Source organism: Triticum dicoccoides, chromosome 5B, assembly GCF_002162155.2.
Source record: "Triticum dicoccoides isolate Atlit2015 ecotype Zavitan chromosome 5B, WEW_v2.0, whole genome shotgun sequence".
Classification (NCBI taxonomy): Eukaryota; Viridiplantae; Streptophyta; class Magnoliopsida; order Poales; family Poaceae; genus Triticum; species Triticum dicoccoides.
The window spans coordinates 6,084,479-6,109,391 of NC_041389.1; the positions used below are offsets into that span (position 1 = coordinate 6,084,479).

The window sequence follows — 24,913 nt, forward strand, 5'->3', positions numbered from 1 at the left end:
AGGATGAAGCGTCAAGTTGACAAGAAATTATCAGAACGCCCTTTAACATTGGTGACCGGATTTTCCTCAAGCTTCAACCTTATGTGTAGTCTTCGGTATCGAGGAGGCCAAACCACAAGCTCACCCACAAGTTCTACGGGTCGTACTCCATCCTGGCGCGTGTTGGTGAGGTGGCCTACAAGCTCGACTTGCCACCGACTAGTGCTATCCATCTGGTGGTGTACATCTAACAGCTACGGTGAGCAATTCCACTGCATCACCTGGTGCTCTCCTCGCTGCCTACTTCGACTTCCCCGGTTCAAGCTCCACAAGAAATCCTTGACTCCCGCATCAAGCTATCCAACAACAAGGAGCGCTAGCATGTCTTGGTGCATTGGACTGCATCAAGCCCCGCCGAGGTGACATGGGAAGATGAAGATGATCTGCACCGGTTGTTCCCTCGAACAATGGCTTGGGGACAAGCCGCTTGTCAAGGGGAAGGGACTGTTAGGGACCCCATACATAAGGAGACCGACATGTTGGCTCCACAAGAGAGGCAGGTCACAACAGGTGGAGGCATCCCACTGCCCAGGCGGTCTACTTAGGTAAGGAAGCCCAACTCAAGGTCCAGCGGGCTAGCATGGGTGGGACCCGAAGGGATAAATGGCTCTGGCGTGTGAGAGCAAGGCATCGATTGGCATGAGGCTGGCGGCGACTTCTTCCTACCTACCTTCTTTCTTCCTCCCCAAGAACTCTCTTCTCTTCCCGATCCCCAAATTCATGTACTCTTACTTGTGATCGAATTGGTTGGGAGAGAGTAGATCAAAGTGGTTAACATACATGTGGTCACAGGTAAATATGCATCACAATACAACACAACATAGGAACATCCTTCCTCGACTTGGCAGCCAGTTCAAGAGTTTGTAGGACCTATAACAAATAATAACACAACATGAGTATCAAATAACCAAGCCTGCTTTTGCTTGCAAAACACCTCTCTCAAGGTGAATGTTTTGTATCCATATCCAAAACAGAACAAAAACTATGAGCAAACGTGCAATCAATATTTAATCCACATTATTTGCAAAATGTCACACAGCTCAAAGTTAGTGCCCATTGACAAACCTACAAGCACAAACATGCATCTCTTGTTCCAAAAATCCTAAAACTTCAAGACTACAAGTGGAAGATGGATGCTTTGGTACAAAAAGATGAATGTGGATAACATACTATATGGTGTGGTATGATATTTTAGACATCACATGGTTGTCATCTAAGAGTGTATTATTGCACAATGCACATAAGCTTGCATACTTAGTGTTGGCATTATGTCTCGATAACAATTTATCTACAACAAAAGTGGACTATACGTACTTGAGAATCAAACTAATAATCTGGATAATAATATGTAGATGGGGCTAGTTAAAAGAGGAGATGTGTACCTCTTGTAATAACTTCTCCAAGTTCAGATAATTTTGCAGTCAGCTCTACGGTGCTTCGTCGTTCTTTGAGTGTGTGAAACACCCCAACCTATGGAGTTATATCTCTTAGAGCTAGCACTTTGCTAATATTACGTCCGTACAAATAATGGATGGCCGGGATCAAGCAAACCGCCCTTATATGTAGAAATGAACTTACAGAAATATGAACTTCAGCGTCTAAAGGGCCTTTGCATATGCTCATCAACGTATTTTCCAACTGATAATTGTAGGAAACAAAAACATTCTAGTCAAGACCATGAAGCTACTAAATATCACACAAATGAAATTTATTTTCAGTTTGTTTACCTAACAAATCTCTAATACACTGACCTCAATTTAGAAGAAATAGGCTTTCCGTTGAAAGATTCAATAATATCACCTTTTTGGATTCCAAATTTCTCAGCAGGAGATCCTCCAGACACCCAATGCTCAAATGTCAATAATTAACCTTACACAAATGAGAAATTGAGCACTTTCAGGAAGTCATTACCTACCTCTTGAACAATAAGACCATCATCAACGTTAAACGTACGCCATAACATGTCAACATGAGCAGGTTCTAGAAGTTTGATGTCTTTAAACATCATTCCAAGATGGGGCCGGGTGATGTGGCTTCATCAGATCAGATAATCATTTAACATATCTTTGTTGGAATCCAGCTTCTATCAAACGCGTTCAAAAAAATTCAATAATAACCAAATATTTTGATTCAAATAGAGTTTAGAAAGGCCCAACAGGGATGAATCATTCATAGTAGTGGACAAAAGCTCATAGAGGGGATTTTCATGATATTACGTAAAAGTAACACATTTTGCACTCTCAGGCCGGTTCTACTTGTTTCTTCCTATCTAGGCCCCATCGAAGATCTAGTTCTCGATTTTCTTACAAATGATCATTATTGCTAAATCATTTATTGTAGCCACATGTTCAAACATATTTATATATACATAAAACACCACAATGATGGTATTTTCTATGAGAATCTTTACACAACTTATGGTCATTAAATTTCATAAAATAAGAAAATAGATACTAATAAAAATAATCTGACTCATAAAAATACGTAAAAAGAACAATTAGGAGACACCGCATTAGTCTAATACTATCACAGCACTGAGAGAAAAAACATACTGATATTTCTTCCATGAATCCAAACAATTGAGCAAAATGGAAGAAGGTATGAAAAACCCAAATCTCTTAGGGACGTTGACCATTCCGACAATTTTTCTATCCAAGTCAATAACTGGCCCCCCATTGTCATACTGCAACAATTCATATTGGCATCATATATGAGAGTTTGCAAGAACAAGAAAAATGTTACAACAATAGATTGCAATATAGAACATAAAGATGACATCACACGAAACTCAAAACTATACCAAATGTATATCATACTATCTAATGACAAGATATATTACCTCATTATTATCGCCATGGCCATCTGGAGAATGGAAGTATACATTGTGGTGCCACTCAAACCAAATTATAGGTTGGGCCAATTAACTGCCTGGGCAATTTTGGCCCAAATTTAGCCTGTTCCCTCCCTTTTCCCAAAGCCTACCGCGCATTAGGTCAACCTGTTCGCTCCCTTCTCCCACTCGTGGAGTAGCAGCCACAGCTCGCGCACTGAGCTGCCGCCGACACCCCGCCGGCGTCATCCCCGAACAGCGGCCTGCCACGTCACAGTGGACACACGCCTCCCATTCTTGCTGCTGCTTCGTCGTCGGGTCACTTAAACCCCACATATCAGTGACACATCAAAGGGGCATATGATCAAGGATCGATCAACAAAGGGGGTTATCGTCAATTATCCCCTTCTGCTGCAGCAAGTGCTCCAACATGGAAAAGAAATTCAGATGCAGCCTAGGATATACCCTAGTTAACCTACCGATAAATTCAGTTAATAGGATGATAAGCCGATTAATCCCTACTCAGCAACCCAATCTATATGCTACCAATTACTGAACATTGTTAACTTGCATAAAAGTGAGCAAATAGATACTGCAAAAAATAGTTTGACTTCTAACGAAAAGTAAGAAGAAAAAATAGGAGAGAACACATTAGCTTAGCATCATCGAATAATCATATAGACGCTATCACAGATCTGAGAGGAAAAACGCACCGATATTTCTTCCATGAATCCAAACAATTGAACAAAATGGAAGAAGGTATGAAAGACCAAAATCTCTTAGGGAGGTTGACCATTCCGACAACTTTTTCCTTCAAGTCAATGGCTAGGCCCCCATTGTCATACTACAACCATTCATATTGGCAAAACATGAGAATTTACAGTAATAAGAAAAATGTGATAAAACAAACTACATAGAAAAACTCAAAGTTGTAACAAATGCATATAATACTATCTCATGATAAGATACATTACCTCGTTATCATCACCATGGCCATCTGGAGAACGGAAGTGTACATTGTGATACCGCCGATACATGTTTGGATTCTGATATTCTGCCCTAGCATATGTTATCCTTAGATTCAAGGAATTATCTCTTCCGAGCCGAAAAACGTCTTCGGCAAATTTTACACCTTCTTCACAGAAAGATGGTAACTTGATAGGTTGATCCACCTCAATATTCAAGAAAGCGATATCGTAATGGGGCTGGTAGTAGACCAGATCACCCTTTGCACTGGTGCCATTTAGCAAATGAACAGTGACCTGAAAAGAAAGTTCAGGAAAAGATTGTATTAGAGATTTAACATATGATGCATCGAAGGCCAATATAGCACCCCCAAAAAACAACATGTCCTTTGCACTGGTGGAATCTAACAAACGAACATTGACCTAAAACAGTTGCGGAACAGATTATATAATAAGATTTTTAAACAATGCTTAGTAAGCAGACACATGTGCCGTTTCCCTATTGTTATTATTAGGAAAGGCCAATAGTAGCACACACACAAAAAAAACAAGAGAATTGCAACTAGTTAGATATACACCAGAGATTTATATGGTTATTTATTTGGGGGTGGAAGCGGCTGGGCTGGAAAAGAATGATACAAGGGTAGAATTTTTTAGAAGGAACACTAGATTTAACTCACATCAGCACGCGGAGCATACTCTTCGCCGCTGTCAGGAGAATCCTTTGTGCGAATCAGCCACGCAGTTGTCAAAACAAGGCCGGTTTTCTTGTCCTCATCCCAATCGACCCAGAAGCCGGAGCAGCGTCTCAGCGGTTCACCGTCTGTGTGATTCAAGCACGATACACACATTAAGTTGATGGATCAATCAAATCCAAAACAGAGAGACTATACATACCAAGAGAGGATGAAACCCCTAGAAGAAACTTGGCAGCGGAGAGCACCGCCTTGCTTCCAGATTCACTGACGGCGAAGACCTCGGCGATGTGAAACCGGGTCGGGGGTTTGAAGTAATCCAGCATAGGGATTTTCACAGGCGGGGGAGCTATATATATTGATCGAGAGTAATCTCTACTCCTAATCTCTACTTCTAATGGACGAGTTGGTTGAATAGTCCCCCCACTTTCGTCTGGTTTTTTTTTTGTCTGGTTTTTTTCAACCGGTTTTTTCCGTCCCATCACCCCCACACCAACCCACCGAGAACCCCGCCCATGCAGGATCGGCCTGCCGTAGAACCTCATTCCCCGCACCAGATCTCGCCGCCTGAGTCCATCTGGATCGCCACCTGAGTCCATCTAGATCTCGCCGCCCGACTCCATCTGGGTCTGCACAGTCCACAGCGCCGTCGTCGCGGAACCACTCGACAGCACCGCCGCCACGGAACCACTGGACAACGCCACCGCCGCGGAACCACGACAGCGACATAGGAGTTCCCGTGGGCGACGTTGTACGGATTCAACCCCAGGTATGAACACACAGGCTTTGTTTGTTATGCATACGTGTATAGATCAGAACATATACAACTGTCCACAAATGTAATACATGATAACTTGGGAGGAACATATACAACTTTTGGTTACTCTATACATGACAGGCAGAGCCAACTATTACAATCATCCTTTGGTTAATCTATAGAACCGGTCCAAGCATCTAAAGGTCCTTTGGTTAGAGCAGGTCTACCCTTTCAGCCACAACAAGTACTTGGATATTCATTACTTCTTCATATTCACCATGAAGGATACTCTCAAAGATCCATACCTGGTTAAGAGCATAGTGTTGGGCTTCACATGACAAAAGGAAAAATAATTACCTCCCCGATTGTACCATCCTCAAAGTTAGCATTGAAGGATTCAGAAATATTGTCGAACGTCATACCCTCCAAGACATCATAATTATATGGACCTGGAATAAACCAAACGAATAAAAGGATGAAAGCAAACAAAAACTAAATCAAGCCATGCCATAATTCATTTTGCACCTATGGTACACATGAAATTAACCGACATATCTATTGCTATTTGGTTACAACAGAAACTGATTCTCAACTCAAATGTAGTGCAAATAAAAATAGATCTTGTGTAATACAGTTATGTGCTTGAGAACAAAAATACAACGTAAATGATTAACATAATACGGGAGGTCAGAGCTGGCATGTGCAGTCGTGGTAGTCATTTTTCCTGTTAACAGGCTCCAATACTCAGACCAAGCAACCCCGATCATGTTTATAACCAGCAAATTCAGTTTTCAAAAAAATATTTCTGAGCAAAGTCTGTTGGACATGTCTTTCTGTTTTCAGTTGTATAGCAAAGCTGCCCTTATGGACTGAGTTCCTATAGCATGGGAACGGGCGTTTAGTACTGTTGGTATTTCACGTTATCTGCTTGCAGAGTTAGTTTACAAGTTTTTGTGGGATGCCTGAGTCTGTTGGACATGTCTTTTTTTAGTAGTTACCTATGGGGACTCCACACAGCAAGCCAACGGAACAGACGACATCATCGCCGATACCTCCAGGTATATGTTCACCAAGTCAAACACCATCCCAGGAAACTGAATGTGTTGCAGGCCCGAGGGAGGGGACAAGTGTTGACGACTCTAACGAACGGATTATACCCGTAGCCGACGTTGTTGACATAATGTACCCACGTAGTCCAGGTATAAGGCTTAATTTTATCCTTTTTATGTGAAAAATCATACCTAACAGACTTGGGCACAACCAATTCTGATGTATCAACATCGTGACTTGTAGGAGTCCATATTACTCCCTACGAACGGATGATACTTCAGACGGATGGCGATAGCACATGTGATACTCCAGGTATATATCTACCTCCATGTATATGTTCAGCTACATATTTTGTTATACATGTCAAACACCATCACAGGAGATCTTGCAGGCCCAATGGAGGGGACAAATGGTGACGACTCTAACGAATGGATTATACATGGAGCAGACGATGTTCACCATGTGCCAAAAGGTTAACACCATGTGCCTACAACTTTGCCTTATTTCGGTCCTGTATATTGTTATGTTTACATGATGCAGACAACCCTCCAATCTCATGCCTATATAATGTAGATTCGTTGCCGGCTCTCAGTAATCTAACAAAAGAACTAGCTAGCATGACAAGTGACATTTGGGAAGAGAGGCCTCAAAATGTCCCACGCCATCCTCTCAGTGATATCACTAATGCAGATCAACCATCCTCTATGGACCTTCATGAAAAAAAAGAGCTAATGAAAGCTCGGAGGCGAGCTGCTTATAGAAAGAAAAAAGAGAAGGCTACCGTCAAGCAACAAGATGAAAAACTGTCTGCCCTTACGATATCAGGTAAGAATGCTTTATGGGAAGGCACTGCGATGATATTATATATACTCCCCCCATTCCACAATATAATGTTAACATCAAATCACATGCAGATATGCAAAATGTTCCCATGTTACCTCTCGGTGATATCACTAAGGTGTGTCAACCAACCTCGGTGGACCTTGACGAGAAAAAAGAGCTAACAAATGCTCGAAGGCGAGCGGGTTATCGAAAGAAAAAAGAGGCAGCCAGCAAGCAACAAGACGAAAATCTGCCTGCGATTACGAAATCAGGTAAGGATGTTTTATGTTTCAGCAATACGATGACCATATGTATACTTTCTGAGTGAAGGATGTAGGCGACATATGTCTCCTCACCCCAACCCCACGAATAATTGACCGAACAATAGTTGACCACTGTGTTGTGCATACAATTCCTGATCATTTAGGTTCAATTCGATATAGGTCAGACATACGACTTTTGAGTCCATATACACTTCATGTATGGACACGGAGGGGTTATATAAAAAATAAACCCTAGATAGAGAAGTGGCTTCAACCAGACCTGTTACCTCTCGGTGAACAATGAAGACCCTAAACCCTCCGTGCATATATGCAAAATGTTCTGTTGTTACCTCAATGGGATGCCAACCCAACTACATCCAGCTATACATCGTTGTTTAACCAGACCCTAAACCCTCCATGCAGTTATGCTAAATGTTCCCCAGTTACCTCTCGGTGATATCACTAATGTGTGCCAACCATCCTCGGTGGACCTTGACGAGAAAAAGGAGCAAATAAAGGCTCGAAGGAGAGCTGCTTATCGAAAGAAAAAAGAGGAGGCAGCCAGCAAGCAACTAGATGAAAATCAGCCTGCCCTTACAATATTGGGTAAGAACGTTTTATGTTTCATCAATATGTTTCAGCACTGGGATTATATTACATACCCGCTCGGTTTCATAATATATGGTTACTATGTTTTCATGAAACTGAACCATTTGAATCTTTATCCAACATTCTAAAATAATGAATCTAAAAATGTGATTTGTAATTATTATTTTTGCTTTTAGTATTCAAATTTTAATAAGATCCCCTAAATTACAGTGTGTAAAAAAATAAAAACAAGAAGTAGAAATAAAACTACATGACACACCTTACAGATAGGGCTCTCAACGGTTTCACAACCCTCGAAGCACCAGAACGTTTCAAATCATGGGAGCTTAGTATCTCTATAGATACAACAGATAAAACAAACTTTGTATTGTCCATATTGATATTTGTTGAGGTTCTGCTACCTTGCAAAATGTTGAACAATGAAGTTCTGATTATGTTTTCACACTGCTGTAAAGAACACAAGGGTGACTTAACAGACGAGCAAAGTGAGCAGAGAAACGCGCGGAGGCGAGCAAATTATCGGAAGAAAGTGGGTGACGGAATGATCGATCTTCAAGAAAAAAATCAGAACTTGCGAGAATGGCGCGTGCAACACCCAAAAACCATGACTGAGGATGAAAGGGGGGAATCAAGTGCAAAAAGAAAGGCAAAGTATGCTGCAAAAAAAAACACCCCGTGTGCGGAATCGATCGCTATGCCACGTCCAGACCTAACTAGCTCATTGTCCAACCCTCACACACATTGTCCGACTCTCACGCTTTCAGCCATCACGCCACAATCCGACAGTGAACAAATAGATCATGCTCCTTCAGTCAATGCGGCCCCCACATACATCCGAAACACCGAAACCGATGGTAGTTATCCTATGAACCATCATCTTTCATCATACCTAAGCAGAACCTTTGGTGATGGTGCTGTAGATGGCGACCTCATCGAAATCAATGAGCACCTACAAAATGCCGACCAGCAAACCAGTGATCCGTAACAAAGGCAGATAATGGAGCGGACGAGCAGAGCCATGAGTCCAGAGCTCGGCGTGGGACGAGAGAGCGAGCTTGCAAGGGAAGTATGGCGGCGAAGACGCGTCAGGTGAAAATTGGGAAGCAAAAAACATGTTCAAAGGTACCACGTGGTGAGAGGAATGCTCTACGCGACCGGCATAATTAAAGGTTTGCAGGTAGGGTGATGACACCAACCGTCAGGTCCATCTCCATACCGGAAATGAGCTCAACTGGACAACCTACCGTACTGGAAGCACACTGTGCCTCGACCCCATCTAGCACGCCGGAGTACACGATCAGAAGTGAAGGTAACACTCCCATCCTTACTCTCTTGCGTTCCTTGAGACTGAACCCTCATTTATTGGTTTCGCACCTGAGCAGACGACATGGACGCCTACCTTTGTTGTCTCATGAATGATAATGTCAACCCTAACATCCTCTTTGACGATGAGTATTACCTTTTTGCTGGTGAAGGTATGTACACACTACACCCACTGGAGCAACATCCACCCGTTGGAAATATCACACTAATTATAAACATTGTTTGCAGGCTCAGATGTTGATGACATGGAGCACGACGAATTGGAAGTCTCAAGTCAAAATACATATGTCGACCATGATCCATTGGACTATGTCTACTCAAACCTCCCGGACCACACACACATCCTGAAGCACGCCGCAAATTGCCATCACTGCAAGGCCAAGAAGTTTGTGTCCGAGGCCCCGGGATTCTGTTGTCGCAGTGGGCAGATCCAGCTGAAGCAACCGGATCCCATCCCGGAGCTAATGAGGCTTTGGTCTAGCATGGATGCGGACTCAAGGCATTTTCGGGAGAACATACGGTTCTTCAACGGCCACTTCTCCTTCACAACCCTCGGCGTCAGCCTTGATGAAAGCTACACAAACATGAAGTCTGGGGTGTACACGTTCCGTGCGCACGGCACCATCTACCACAACGTTCATTACTTTGGGCCAACATCACGTCCAGATCATCTACAGCTGTACTTCTACGACGATGACCCGGGCCTAACCCATGGCAAGGCTGCCACCGAGCAATTAGACCAGGATGTCGTCAGAAAGTTAGTGGACATACTCAGGGAAAACCCGTACTCCCAGCAGTTTAGGAGTTTGGGTGCGCATAGGGACAACCTCGACGATTATAGGATAGACCTCAACACTGACCAGAGACTAGACCAACGGAAGTATAATAGACCTCTGTCATCTGAGGTCGCTGCAATTTGGGTGGAAGGCACTGACCTAGCGAAGAGGTTCGATCGTAAGATTACACTTTGCGGGAATGACAACCAGAGGCACAATATACATGTGACGGCTGGCTCGTATGACCCGCTCTCTTACCCACTCTTCTACCCAAGAGGGGAGCTCAGTTGGCACCCGAAACTTCCTAAACGTGATGTCCCTTGGCCGGTTCTGCAACAACCAAGAGGTAGACGTGATGATGATGATGATGATGATGATGATGATGATGATGATGCAGGTAAGCCTCATGCGTGTTCTGTCGTTTAGAGGAATTGTATACTTCTCATATGAATCCTAATGTGCGCGTTACTCATCCATGTGCAGAGGGGAATAGAAGGTTATACGTCTCGGTGAGAGACTACTACTGTTACATGCTCCAGACACGACCTGGGATATTCAATCCCATACTCTGTGGAGCACGATTGCTCCAACAATGGGGGGTGGACATGTACATCAAGATTAAGAGTTGTAGGTTCAAATGGTACAGGAAGAATCATACAAAGATCCGTGCCGACCTGTATAAAGGAGTTGTTGATGCAATTACATCCGGGGAGACTCGCGCAAGCGCTATTGGGGTAAGGATAGTGCTCCCTGGAACATACCCAGGTGGCGGCCGCGACATGAAGCGGAGGCATATGGATGCCATGGCAATTGTCCATACCTACGGGAAGCCTAACATCTTCCTGACCATGACCTGCAACCCTAACTGGGAAGAGATAACGAATGAGTTGTTTCCTGGTCAGACAGCGCAAGACCGGCCTGATCTTGTTGCTCGTGTGTTCCATGGCAAGCTAGAGGCTATGAAAGAGATGTTGTTCAAGAAGAATATCATGGGTGTGGTTGTCGCACATGTATACGTAGTCGAGTTCCAGAAGAGGGGCCTCCCCCGCGCACACTTTTTGTTGATCATGGATTCTGCCTATAAGCTTGTCGTTCCGGAGCAGTACGACCGACTCATTTCCGCCGAGCTCCCAGACAAGCAGAAGTATCCTGAACTCCATGCCTTGGTGGTGAAACATATGATGCACGGACCATGCGGTGTTCTCAATCCCAAAAATGTGTGCATGCAACAGAACGAGTGCAAGTGCAGATACCCGCGGCCGTTCAATGAAAACACGGCACAGGGTAAGGACTCATACCCTGTTTATCGTCGTCGAGATAATGGTCGGCAGGCTAAGGTCCGAGGTAAAATGTTGGACAATAGATGGGTTGTTCCGTATAACCCTTACCTTCTGCGGATGTTCAATTGGCACATCAACGTTGAGGTTTGCTCCAGCATAAAGGCCGTCAAATACCTTTACAAGTACATATACAAGGGCCATGATAGGGCTTCTTTCAGCATCGACCAGCCCGACGCCGATGGTAACATTGATGAGATCAAAAGATACATAGACGCGAGGTGGGTTACTCCTCCAATGTGGAGGATATTTGGCTTCCCCTTGTGTGCCAATGAGCCGCCTGTCCTACAGTTGCCTCTTCATCTCCCGAATATGCACAGGGTGGCATTCAATGAGCAAGCTCACTTGACCGACGTAATTGCCTCTCGGAAAGCTTCCAAATCCATGTTGACAGAGTATTTCAAAGCTAACCAAGACCACCCGTGGGCTAGGAATATATTGTACAAGGATTTTCCCGGAAGGTTCACATGGCAGAAGGGTAAGAAGTATTGGAAAGAGCGGGTGGAGCGTTTTCAGATAGGTCGAATTGTGTCTGCCAATCCTACCGAGGGGGGCGATACTATCTGCGTGTGCTACTAAACCATGTTGCTGGCAAGACATCATATGAGGACCTGCTCACCGTGGACGGTAGGCTATGCAGGAGCTTTAGAGAGGCTGCCGAAAGGTTGGGACTCATCGAGGCAGATAACACGCTCGATGACTGTCTTACCGAGGCAGAGCAGTGGGCGATGCCATGTTCGCTCAGGAGGCTCTTCGCAACAATTTTGGTGCACTGTGAGCCAGGAGACGCGCGTGGTTTATGGGATAGGCACTTCAAGCATATGTCTGATGACTATCGGCGATCACACACGTGCCCGATTGAGGTGGAACAAATGGTGTTGCTTGACATTAGGGGTATGTTGCAGTCCATGGGCAAAGACATAGCTGATTTCGCTCTTCCATGCATTGACGACTCATTCGACCCAACCGAGGGCGAGGCCAGCGAAGTGATCGAGGAATCCAACGTCGATTTTGACATCAATGACACTAAATTGGCTTCGTCGCTAAACTCAGAGCAGAGGGCTGCGTATGACGAGATACTAGCTTCTGTTGAACGCGGTGATGGGGGTGTGTTCTTTGTTGATGGCCCGGGAGGTACAGGGAAGACCTTCCTGTACAGGGCGCTGCTCGCCAAGGTTCGAAGCGAGGGAAACATCGCTATCGCTACCGCGACGTCAGGCGTCGCCGCTTCTATCATGCCTGGAGGCAGGACTGCCCACTCGAGGTTCAAGATCCCATTGAGCTGTGACGATGGCGCCTCATGCACCTTCACGAAGCAGAGTGGTACCGCCAAGCTACTGAGGATGGCCTCATTGATACTATGGGATGAGGCCACCATGACTAAGCGACAGGCGGTTGAGGCACTGGACAATAGCATGCGCGACATCAAGGGAAGACGGGACCGACCCTTTGGAGGAAAAACTGTTGTGTTTGGCGGGGACTTCAGGTAGGTGCTTCCGGTCGTTAGGAGGGGGTTCCGGGGTCAGATAATCGATGCAACCCTCCGAAGTTCACACCTCTGGAAGGGTATGCGCCAGCTAAGGCTCATCACCAACATGAGGGCTCATAATGACACCTGGTTTGTGGACTACTTGCTAAGGGTAGGCAATGGCACCGAGGAAGTTGACGATCAAGGAAACATACGACTCCCTGAAGATATTTGTGTGTCGTCTACAGGCGAGGGTGACGACCTGGAGAAGCTGATTGACCATGTGTTTCCGAGACTAGATGACAACATGTCCGATCCGAATTACATGACTTCACACGCAATCCTCTCCACCACGAACGACAACGTCGACAAGATAAACATACGCATGGTAGAGCGTTTTCGGGGAGAAGAAGTAATGTACCATAGCTTTGACAGTGCAGAAGACGACCCGTATGGCTACTACGCTCCCGAGTTCCTAAATGGATTGACTCTGAACGGTCTACCACCGCATGCACTCAAACTGAAGCTCAACTGCCCTGTCATACTTCTCTGGAACATTGATCCGGCTAATGGTCTGTGTAACGGGACGAGGCTTGTGGTGCGAGGTTTCGAGAGGAACGCCATCGACGCAGAAATCGTGATCGGACAACACGCAGGTAGGAGGGTATTCCTTCCTCGAATACCCCTATGCCCGTCTGACAACGACATGTTTCCATTCAAGTTCAAGAGGAAGCAATTTCCTGTAAGACTTAGCTTTGCTATGACGATTAACAAGGCTCAAGGCCAGACGATTCCGATTGTTGGCGTGTACCTACCTAATCCGGTGTTCTCTCATGGTCAACTGTATGTTGCATTGTCTCGAGCCACCGCGAAGAGAAATATAAAGATCCTCATTGAGAAGGAGAAGGAGAAGGAGAATGCCAAGAAGAAAAGCGGTAAATCTAAGAAGCGAAAAAGACCTGCCTTGTCCTTACAGACCTCGATGAAGAACATCGTCTATAAGGAAGTCCTTACGGGCTGAAGTCCCCTCTTAAATATGTGAGAGGATTTACTCTTATGCTACAGGTAATTTGGTGCTCTTTGCTGTCTTTGTACATATCTCAATCTTTCGATGTTTGCAATTGAACTTTATTATGTTTATAGTACAAGGCAAGTATTAATAATATTGCCTTGGAGTTTTGACTTTGCAAGTTGCCAAATTTTGTTGTATGTGACATTATTTTTTGTTATGCTGGTTTGCTTATGTATATTATTCTTCTGTTGTTTTGTAATCAATCATCTACTACATCTAAACTCGGCTTTGTTTTTCTTCACAAATATTGCACACTGCCTTGGTCACTTCGTCATTGTAAAACTAGACTCCACTCAAGTGTTCTACAATATAGAAATATTTATGATGCGGCCTCAAAGCGGCCACAAAACTGGACCACCATACAATATATCAAAACTATATCTATATATTATTTATCATAGGTGGAGGTCCCTGTATAGTCTCTTATTTCCCTGCATGTTGCAGTAGTCTTTGTATGTGACATTATTTTCGTTTTGCTGGTTTGCTTATGTGTATTATTCTTTTGTTGTTTTGTAATCATTCATGTACTACATCTAAACTTGGATTTGTTTTCCTGCACACTGCCTTGGTCACTTCGTCATTGTAAAATTAGACTCCACTCAAGTGTTCTACATTACAGAAATATTTATGATGCGGCCCCAAAGCGGCCACAAAACTGGACCACCACACAATATGAAAACTATATCTTTATTATATTATTTCTCATAGGTGGAGGTCCTTGTATAGTCTCTTATTTCCCCGTTAGTTGAATTTTATAATGCTGGCTTTTCAATACATACATAAACAGCCATGTTGTGTTGCAGGTTTGGCGCAAGGAAACGGCTGTTATTAGTTGCGAGGTCCAACGGCGGTGATCGGATTCGGATGACTTGAGCAAAGCTGTGAAAATTCATGTGTACCAAACAATATGTCCAAATGCTTGGCTATTCACCAAGAACGCAGACTGTATGCTTAATTATTTTTGTGATCTTTGTGGGTCTATGCCTACAAACTACAACCTGAGCCACTTCATAGCTCATAAATCATTATTACTAGAATATAACAAAAATATTCTAAACCACCTTCTGGCCTGCCAAGTGAAACAACTATTTAAACTTTCTATCGGCTCATAAATCATAGCGAGCAGACCATCACGAACCTATAATTGATGAGAATGGTAGTAAGGGGCACAACACAGCTTATCAAGCAATGTTGTTGTTAGTAGAAGAGTTTATATCAGTACCTTCCAGTTTCTTCACATAGAGTTCCTTGGCGGCCAACATTGTAATGCTGATCTCAGTCCAACTTCCACAATAGTAGGTGTTCCTTGTTCAGACTGGAAATGGCCCAAGAATCTGCATCTCAAAAAAACACAACATATAAATCTTGTGTGTAATAATATTAGACCAATGTCTCTCTACTCCTAAGGTTTTGTCAGAGTGATATTTTTGCACACATAAATCAACTTACACATTTATAGCATCCTGCTTCTCAGGATCTGTGTAAGCATTATTGTATTAACGCTGAAGGGTTCAAAGGAACTCCTGGGATTGGGTTGCTGCCTTCCACTGCCCTCTTTGCTCACTGAAGATCTGCCGCATGTTTCAATGGAGAAGTTAGACTGATCATTCAAAATACAAAGTTGGATGTATTTTGACTATTGAACAATGCCTACCAACATGACTCAAATCATTTTGAAAGAAAGATGTTCAAGATTAAAACAGCAAACACGTAAAATGAGAATTAACTATAGGTTTTTCTCAAAAACTATAATCAGTAAGAAATGCATGTTAATTTAGTCACAAAAATTTCAGATGCAAACACTCTGAGATAAATTTTCATAACACTCAACATGCTTGGGTGACAGATGCCCTCGACCTATTATCGTCATCTACTACTAAACAAGTTTCCAAAGGGCAAAGCCGCGTGTAGGAATTGATTTAGGAAGTTCACTTAATCATACGAGGACCTGTGAGAGCAAACGTCTCATATTAGGTATCAACTGTACTGGTGCGCTGACCTTTGCTAAAATGACAAGCATGACAGACTGACCCATGATACTAGCCAGCAATTGCTCTTTCAGATTCCTATTTTCAGCTAATAGGTGGCCCTAATGTTTATTTGAATTAAACATTTGGCCAAATCGCCAAACACAACATTAGGGTAAGACAAATAAACATGTTATTTGAGCAACACAATGATAAATATTGTGAGATTTCATATACTAATTATCAAAGGTTCCAATAATCAACATGGGTGGATGTTATACACGGTTCAGCGCGCTGCAGTGCTGATTTGGCACATAAACAAGGCTTTTTCTTTCTCGAATACACTTAAACAAGACTTGGTGTTACTACTTTTTATTTCTTTAGTCAGTTTTGGGGTTGTCTTCTGAAAGATATAAATGGAAGACCAGGTAAACTTTGCAACAGCCACTACAGGCTTATACGAGGCTAGCTATCGGCTATCATAACTGTTCTATTTCACAACTATCATGCTGTTTGAACATCTCAGTACCTTTTAGATACTTATTATTACATTGGAGTATTATGCCAATGGAATTTGATGGAAGCAATGGCACCGTAATAGCACCATCAACACAATGCATGTATTACGATATGATCAAATCAGACATTATATAAGCATAGTAGTCCCCACATATGTTATTCAATAAAAAAATATAAATATCAGTACAACAATTATGGGAAAAAACATGCTTGAGTAGCTCTCTAGAAATACTAGGGTTGATGCAATGAAAGCCTATTTAAGTCAATATGGTGTTTAAAAGGATGCTTGAATTCAATGAAGTACATCTAACATTGACATTGCAGTTTTATGCAAGGTGAGTAAAAGAACGGTAGCAGCTTCCTCAAAGAAGTACATCTAACATTGACAACTGATTTACCTTTGCAAACTACTCAAGAAGGGCAGCAGCTTCCTCCTCCACAGCTATGCGGGACTCAAGCACATCCCAGTTAGGCCAAAACCACCTATTGATTAGCATTATGGATTCAGCTGCATTGATGGATTCAGAGTACTATTGCCGGCACTCCCTGTTTCTTGGCTTGCTGAAGAAAGAAAGAAACCAACCAACAAATTCAGATCAGGGGCTCGCAAGCAAGCAAGCAGGCCAAGAGAGCAAAGGAGGGGCTTACCATCAGCTATGCGGGAGCCGGGCGAGGTAGCGCTTTCTGAGACGGTCGATGGAGATGCCGAGGTCGCCAGCCGCGGGGGGCGTTCCGGTTTCTTGGCCTGCTAAAGCAGCGGGACGAGCGACGTCGTGTGGCCGGCCGGCGGCAGCAGTGGGGACGTGGATGGGTGGTCGGACACGCCGGTGGCTGAGGCAGCGACGCCCCCGCTGCACGTCGCTCGGCGCACGCCGTGCCGTAGAGCTTCGAGCTGTCGTCGCTCCTTGCGGAGGGTGGCGGCATCGGGGAGCAGTCGTCGCCCTGGCCGTGCCTGTGAGACCGGGTCACGGTGCCGCGGCACACCAGGGAAGAGGAAACCACATCAGGGAAGGAACATGTGGAAGAAGAAGAGGAGAGGGGGCGCATCAAGCAAGGGGAGTGGCGTACTGGAGCTGCTCCGCTTGCAGATCGAGCCGCCCGACCTGCGACCTCGCCGGAGAGGAGCACCGCCGCGGATCCGACCGGAACGGGACCGGATCGAGCACGCACGCCCAGGTCAGGAAGCTTGCAGTGTCCGCCTCCATTAGTCGCGCCGCACACAGCTCGTCGTAGCCCCAAGCCCCGCCAATTCATGAGACCGATTCGGTGGTCGGCGGGCGGAGTCGCGCGGTTGCGGGCTCGTCGACGCGCGCGGCGATGCGGCGGGGGGGAGCCGGGGAGGGGAGAGGGCGAGAGGTGGTCAGTGAGTGGATAGGAGAGGAGAGAGTGCTGGGGATAAGGTTCATTTTTTTATATAGTTAGTTTTTTTTTTTGAGAATAGTTAGTTTTTTTTAGGTGGGGGTAAGCTTGGGTGCTGGTTGGGCCGTGGTGGATAGCTAATTTGGGCCTTTGATGGCAATTTTTGCTCAACGAAAAAAACATAGATATTTAAAGTATATATTTACCTCAGAAAAACAATAAAAGTGTATATATATATTAAACATGGTTCATAAAAATAAATGTTTTTTATACTTATTACATATATTGAGGGTATGACAAAAAAAATTAAGAGACGAAAACGAATATACTTGGTTTATGTTGGTTCGCTTGCACGTTTTTATCTTTTGTTGGAAAATTTTGCATATCCTATATAAATAATTTTAGAAAGTCAGATGAATACTTATTTATATATGAACATTATAGTTCGTTGTTTTCCCTGAATTGTTGTGTTAGTAAAATGATTTAAGCAACATAATTTTCTAATAATATCAAAAATGTTTATCTTTTTTACAAACAAAATAGTTGTGTTAGTTTCACTTTTATTTTTATTATATATTATCTTTGATTATATGATGAAGTAGAAAATATCATTTATATTTCATCATAGACATAATTTTCTAATTCATATGTATAATGGTTTATTAATATTTATATCTAATTGTTACTGCGACTTGTATGTTATTTACACCAGTTATTCATTCCAATTAACATGTCGGGCTAGCAGTCGCCAATGCCAAAAAACGTCAGATTCAAGTATTGCAAAAATGGAATTCAATTATTAAATAATTGTGTTTGTGTTATATTGTTTCTATGTGTGGAATTTAACATGTAACTCTTGCAATCTATTTCAAGAGCCCGTGGCAACGCACGGGCATTCTACTAGCAATTATTTAATTAAACAGTTGCGTTTACATCTTGAGTAAACTGACTGATGAAACAATCGACAGTAAACTGATGACTGATGAAAAAACGGACCTGATTCTTCGGCGCGTTTCATCTTGGCCAGGTCAGCATCGCTGAGAATTTTTTTGGAATTTCTTTTAGATGAAGGTGTGGATTATTTTTAAATGTATTTTTTTCTTTTTAGATTGAGGTGAGGACCTCTGGCAGTTTTTAAAAATGAAGGGTTATGCAAAGTGGCACTCCATGATACACTGTGGTGACAGTTTTTTTTTTCTTTTTTTCTTTTTACTTCTTTTTTTAGATGAAGGTGAGGAATTTTTTTTAGATGTTTTTTTAGACGGAGGTGAGGACTCTATGTATTCTTTTTAATGAAAACATGCGCACAGCTTCCTCTCAAACGGTGCCACAGGGTGACGCCCCAACCACTAGTAAACTTGAAGAAGATTCGCTGCCGGTGACATGGATATGGCTGTACACGAGCCGAGTCGTCTCAGCCCCGAGCTTTGCTTTGTCTCGCCCTTTTTCTGAGCCGAGCAGAGCCTGCTCACTCACTGACTAAGACACCAGGAGGGGTCGACTTGGGAGGTTCGGCGAGCGGCAGCGCGGCATCGGCAAACCGGGGTGGGGGCTTGGCGAGGTACAGGAAGGCGGCAACACCCTAACCCTAACCCTAACCCGAGGGGAGCGAGTGGCAAGAGGGAGGAGCCAACTTTGATCGGCCATCGGCCTGAGGCTGATCAGGACATCTACTTTCATTTTTTGAGCAAAATCAGGACGTCTACTTAGATTGAGCACTCTCGAGCCCAGTTCCACTCCAAAGTGGCAGCTAGGCTCAGGTGCCCAACCCAGCCCAAAAGCTTGGTCAGGCCGTCCTGAACTGTTGTGTTTGATCTTTTTTCTTTTTCTTTTTTTGAGGATTGTGTGTGAACTGGTTATATGTCTGAGTAACTTTTCCTTAACTGAGAAATGACAAAGCGAGTAAATGTTGACATACGGACATGATCAAGAACAAAAGGGCATGTAAAATAGGTTAACTCTATGACACATGGAATACTCAATAAAGAGGGGTTTCAATATGGTGTACTGCATTTCTTTTAGCACAACAGAGAATCTCACAACGGGCTGCTACTTTGGCACTAACTACAACTAAAGATGTTATTTCTAATATATCTAGAGTACTACTGTACAACATATGGTGTCACAGGTAGATATCCATCACAGCTCTACAGAAACATCCCTTTTCTGGCATTTTCTCACATCCCTCTTCTGGCAGCCGGTTCAAGAGTCTGTAGGACCTGTAACAAACAATAACACAACATGAGTGTCAAATAACCAAGCCTTCTTTTGCATGCAAAAAAAACTCTCCCAAGGTGAATGAGAGAGCGAACATGGAAGCACTATTTAATCACATTCTTTGCAAAATGTCACACAACTCAAAGTTAGCGCCCGTCGACAAACCTACAAGCACCAACATGCACCTCTTGTACCAAAAAATCTAAAACTTCCAAGTCTACAATGGAAGATGTGGATGCTTTGGTGAAAAAAACATGGATGAAGTCTCTTCTCTACAACTTATTTGCTGCGCACCACCTATTTAACAAAACCATAAACTTCCAAAATATCACCATACTTTATGGTGTGCTGTGATATTTTGAACATCACATGGGTGTCATGTAAAGAGTGTGACATAAGCTTACAGACTTATTGCTAGCATTATGTCTGGATAATAATTATTTGCAAAAAATGGAATATACATACTTGAGAATTGAAAAAATAATATGGATAATAATCTGTAGATGGGTCTAGTTAAAAGAGGAGGGTGTACCTAGCTTGTAAGAACTTCTCCAAGTTCTGATAATTCTGCAGTCCACTGTACGGTGCTTCGTTGTTTTTTGAGTGTGTGAAACACCCCAACCTATGGAGTTAGGGGGAAAATCTCTTAGTGCTAGCACTTGCTAATGATACTTTGGTACAGAGGAATGGATGGCAGTGATCAAGCAAACCGCCGTTATAATATAGAAATGAACTTACAGAAATATGGACTTTAGCACCTGAAGGGCCCTTGCATGTGATCATCAGCGTATTTTCCAACTGACAATTGCAGAGAAAAAACATTGCAGTCAAGACCGTGAAGCTAACAACTATCACACAAATGTAATTTATTTTCAACTCATTAACCTAACAAATCTCTAATACACCCACCTCAATTGTGGTAGAAACAGGTTTTCCATTGATAGATTCAATAACACCTTTTTGGATTCCGAGTATCTCAGCATTAGATCCTTTCGACACCTAGGGTTCAATTGCCAAACAATTATACCATATACACATGGGAAAAAAAAGCACCTTCAGGAAGCCATTACATACCTCTTGAACAATAAGACCATGATCAATGTTATACATACGCCATAACATGTCAACATGAGCAGGTTCTAGAAGCTTGATGGCTTGAAACATCATCCCAAGATGGGGCCGGGCGATGCACCTACACCAAATCAGACACCATTTTAACATATTTCAAGTAAGGTATAACGAAACCTCTCAAAATAAGCAATCTTTGGTGTTTCTATCTAACATGTTAAAAAAATCAACATATTTCGAGCAAGGTATACAGGAGTTGTAAACTTCTCGAAATAAGCAAACCTTTGGTGGAACGCAACTTTTATTTAACATGTTAAAAAAATCAACATATTTTGAGCAAGGTATACAGGAGTAAGTAACCCTTTCAAAATAAGTCATCTTTAGTGGAATCCAACTTCTATCTAACGGTCACCAAATATTTTGATACAAATAAAGTTCAAAAAGGCCCAAAGGGGATGAATCATTCATTGTAGTTGAAAAATGCTCAAAGACGGGTTTTCGTGACATTACGTAGAAGTAAAACATCATATTTCAACATAACCAGGAACAATTGAGTACGACAAAAGAGTATTTGAATATCTCCTGGGTTTCAGGAAAATTGTCCGTCAAAATTGAGAGAGAACCTAAAACATAGTTTTACATTTAACTTTACTCTACAATTTGGCTGAAGACATGCGAATCAGAATTATAATGCCTTATCAGTTCCTTATTATATATAGTTGTCATCATGAACCATTTTGTAGTCTCAGCATGGTTCTACTTGTTTATTTTCAGTTCTTGATTTGCTTATAAATAATTATTATTGCTAAATTGTTTATTTTAGCCACTTGTACAAACATATGACTGCATGTATATACATAAAACACGACAATGATCACATTTTCTTTGAGAATCTTAACATAACTTATGGTCATTAAATTGCACTGTTCAAAATATATATCTGCCAGTTAATCGGCATATCAGTCAGTTAAAAACGACCTATTCACGCAATTAACTGGGTGGGCCAATTTATCTGTCTAACAAGCAGATTAATCGGCTTGTCAGACCGAATTAATGGCTGGACCGATTAACTGCCTGGGCGATTTTGGCCCAAATTTAGCCTGTTCCCTTCCTTTACCCACAGCCTCCCGCGCTTTAGGTTGGTCCGTGCTCTCTCCCGCTCATCGAGGAGCAGCCCCCGCGCCAAGCAGCCGTCGGCGTTGACCCTCCTCGAGCAGCTGCCTACATCACCGCAGCGGACACACCTCCACTCCTCCAGCTGCTTCGTCATCTGCTCCTCCTGTCCTCTATCCATGGCATCAACAGGCTGCAAGGTAAACTCTTCTCCTCTGTGATGTAATACTGCTGCAGTGCAGCTCTCCTATGTAGTATCTAGAATGCAGTGGTGTGCTGCATTTGGCATTTGCGGCAATCTATGGCTGCTTCTACTGCAGCATGTGCTCCAATATTGAAAAGCAATTCAGATGCAGCCTAGGATATATATAGACATGGCCCTAGTTAACCTACCGATGAATTCAGTTAATAGGCTGATAAGCCAATTTATCCCTACTCAGCAGTCAGCACCCAACCGATATGCTACCAGTTACCGATATCCTGAAGATTGTTAAATTGCATAAAAGTGAGCAAATAGATACTACAAAAATTAGTTCTACTTCTAACAATAAGTAAGAAGAAAACAATAGGAGGGAACACATTAGCTTAGCCTCACCAATCAATCATATAGATATTATCTCAGAGGTGAGAGGAAAAACGCACCGATATTTCCTCCATGAATCCAAACAGTTGAGCAAAATGGAAGAAGGTATAAAAGACCCAAACCTCTTAGGGAGGTTGACCATTCCGACAACTTTTTCCTCAAATCAATGACTAGGCCCCCATTGTCATACTACAACAATTCACATTGACAAGACATGAGAGTTTACAGTAACAAGAAAAATGTTATAAAACAAATGACATAGAAAAACTAATAGTTGTAACAAATGTATATAATACTATCTCATGATAAGATATATTACCTCATTATCATCACCATGGTCATCCGGAGAACGGAAGTGCACATTGTGGTACCGCCGATACATGTTTGGATTCTTATATTCTGCCCTAGCATATGTTATCCTTAGATTTAAGGAATCGTCTCTTCCAAGCCGAAAAACGTCTTCAGCAAATTTTACATCTTCACGAAAAGATGGTAACTTGATTGGTTGATCCACCTCAACATTCAAGAAAGCGATATCATAATGGGGCTGATAGTAGACCAGATCGCCCTTTGCACTGGTGCCATTTAGCAAATGAACAGTGACCTGAGAAGAAAGTTCCGGAACAGATTGTATTAGAGATTTGAACATATGATGTTTCCATTTTGTTATTAACTAGAGAAGGCCAAGAGCACAAAAGGCATGTCCTTTGCACTGGTCCCGTAAACCAAATGAACAGTTCTAAAAAGAAAGTTCCGGAACAGATTGTACTAGAGATTTGAACAATGCTTAAATCGAAAGTTCCGGAACATATGTGTAAGAAAATCACATATGATGTTTCCATTTTTTATTAAATCGAAAGGCCAATATATATAGCACAAAAAAAACATGTCCTTGCATTGGTGTAATCTAACAAATGAACATTGACCTAAAAAAGGTTGCCGTTTCCATTTCGTTATTATTAGGAAAGGCCAATAATAGCACACACAAGAAAAACAAGAGAATTGCAACTAGTTAGATTTACACCGGAGATTTATTTAGTTATTTATTTGGGGGTGGAAGCGGCTGGGCTGGAAAAGAATGATAGTTTTTTTAGAAGAAACACTACATTTAACTCACATCAGCACGAGGCGCATACTCTTCGCCGCCTGACCAGCCGCTGTCAGGAGAATCCTTTGTGCGAATCAGACGCGCAGTTGTCAAAACAAGGCCGGTTTTCTTCTCCTCATCCCAATCAACCCAGAAGCCGGAGCAGCGTCTCAGCGGTTCACCATCTGCGTGATTCAAGCACGATTGATGGACACATACATTTTTAAGTTGCGCGACGGACGATGGATCATTCAATTGAAAACAGAGAGGCTGCATATACACATACTACATACCAAGAGAGGATGAAACCCCTAGGAGAAATCTGGCAGCAGAGAGCGCGGCCTCGCTTGAATCACGGACGGCGAAGACCTCGGCGGTGTGAAACCGGGTCGGGGGTTTGAAGTAATCGAGCGTAGGGATTTTCACAGGCGGGGGAGCTATACATTGATCGGGAGTAATAATTAATTAAACAGTTGCGTTACATCTTGAGTAAACTGACTGATGACTGATGAAAAAAATTGACGAGACTCAACGGACCTGATTCTTGGGCGCGTTTCATCTTGGCCAAGTCGGCATCGCTGAGAACCCACGCGTCTGGATCAGGCAACGATGCCTCGTCTCTCCGCACACTCACCTTCTTCTTCTTCTTCTCGGGCAAGGCCAAGGGATCGTCTCGGCTGGACCTGCTTCTTTTGTTGTCGGATCCATCCACACCCGCCGCACTCATCTTCTTTCTTGGAACCCTTGGCCGGGGGCAGGGCCGGGGAATGGTCGACGGGCAAGAAAGGTCCAGTGTCCGGTGGTGCGGGTCGAGTTGCGTCTATGCCAAACACGCACGCTCGCCGGCCGCGGCTGCTGATGTCCTACGCAGTGCGGACACCTCCGGCGATCCCAAGTTCATGAGCACGTCGAGGCTGGCCTGTGTTGGAAGACGTCGTATACCGCGACTCCAGGTTTACCAGAACGTCCCACGCTCGGTCAACACGCACGTAGG

The 24,913-nt window shown here is 43.2% G+C and overlaps 1 protein-coding gene and 1 pseudogene across 1 annotated transcript; both read right to left on the reverse strand.

The window, feature by feature from the left end:
• Positions 1-777: 777 nt before the first annotated feature.
• LOC119306986 lies at positions 778-17,853 on the reverse strand. The gene is made up of 15 exons (XM_037583063.1): positions 17,561-17,853; positions 17,141-17,444; positions 16,891-17,053; positions 15,456-15,577; positions 15,229-15,340; positions 4,732-5,735; positions 4,515-4,657; positions 3,844-4,131; positions 3,583-3,713; positions 2,879-3,280; positions 2,592-2,722; positions 1,791-1,908; positions 1,618-1,677; positions 1,422-1,509; positions 778-909 (listed from the first exon to the last, which is right to left on the reverse strand). Exons 6-10 carry the CDS (start codon positions 5,126-5,128, stop codon positions 3,268-3,270), a joined length of 972 nt encoding a protein of 323 aa, XP_037438960.1. The 5' UTR covers positions 5,129-5,735; positions 15,229-15,340; positions 15,456-15,577; positions 16,891-17,053; positions 17,141-17,444; positions 17,561-17,853; the 3' UTR covers positions 778-909; positions 1,422-1,509; positions 1,618-1,677; positions 1,791-1,908; positions 2,592-2,722; positions 2,879-3,267.
• A 1,968-nt stretch (positions 17,854-19,821) lies between these two features.
• LOC119304986 lies at positions 19,822-24,692 on the reverse strand (annotated as a pseudogene).
• Positions 24,693-24,913: the final 221 nt, after the last annotated feature.

Coding starts and splice junctions, on each gene's coding strand:
- LOC119306986 (XM_037583063.1), bottom strand. CDS start 5,128: ATGGACTCAGGTGGCGATCCAGATGGACTCAGGCGGCGAGATCTGGTG. Junction 4,658..4,731: donor AGGGGTTTCATCCTCTCTTG/GTATGTATAGTC, acceptor TGAATCACACAG/ACGGTGAACCGCTGAGACGC. Junction 4,132..4,514: donor AGTATGCTCCGCGTGCTGAT/GTGAGTTAAATC, acceptor CTTTCTTTTCAG/GTCACTGTTCATTTGCTAAA.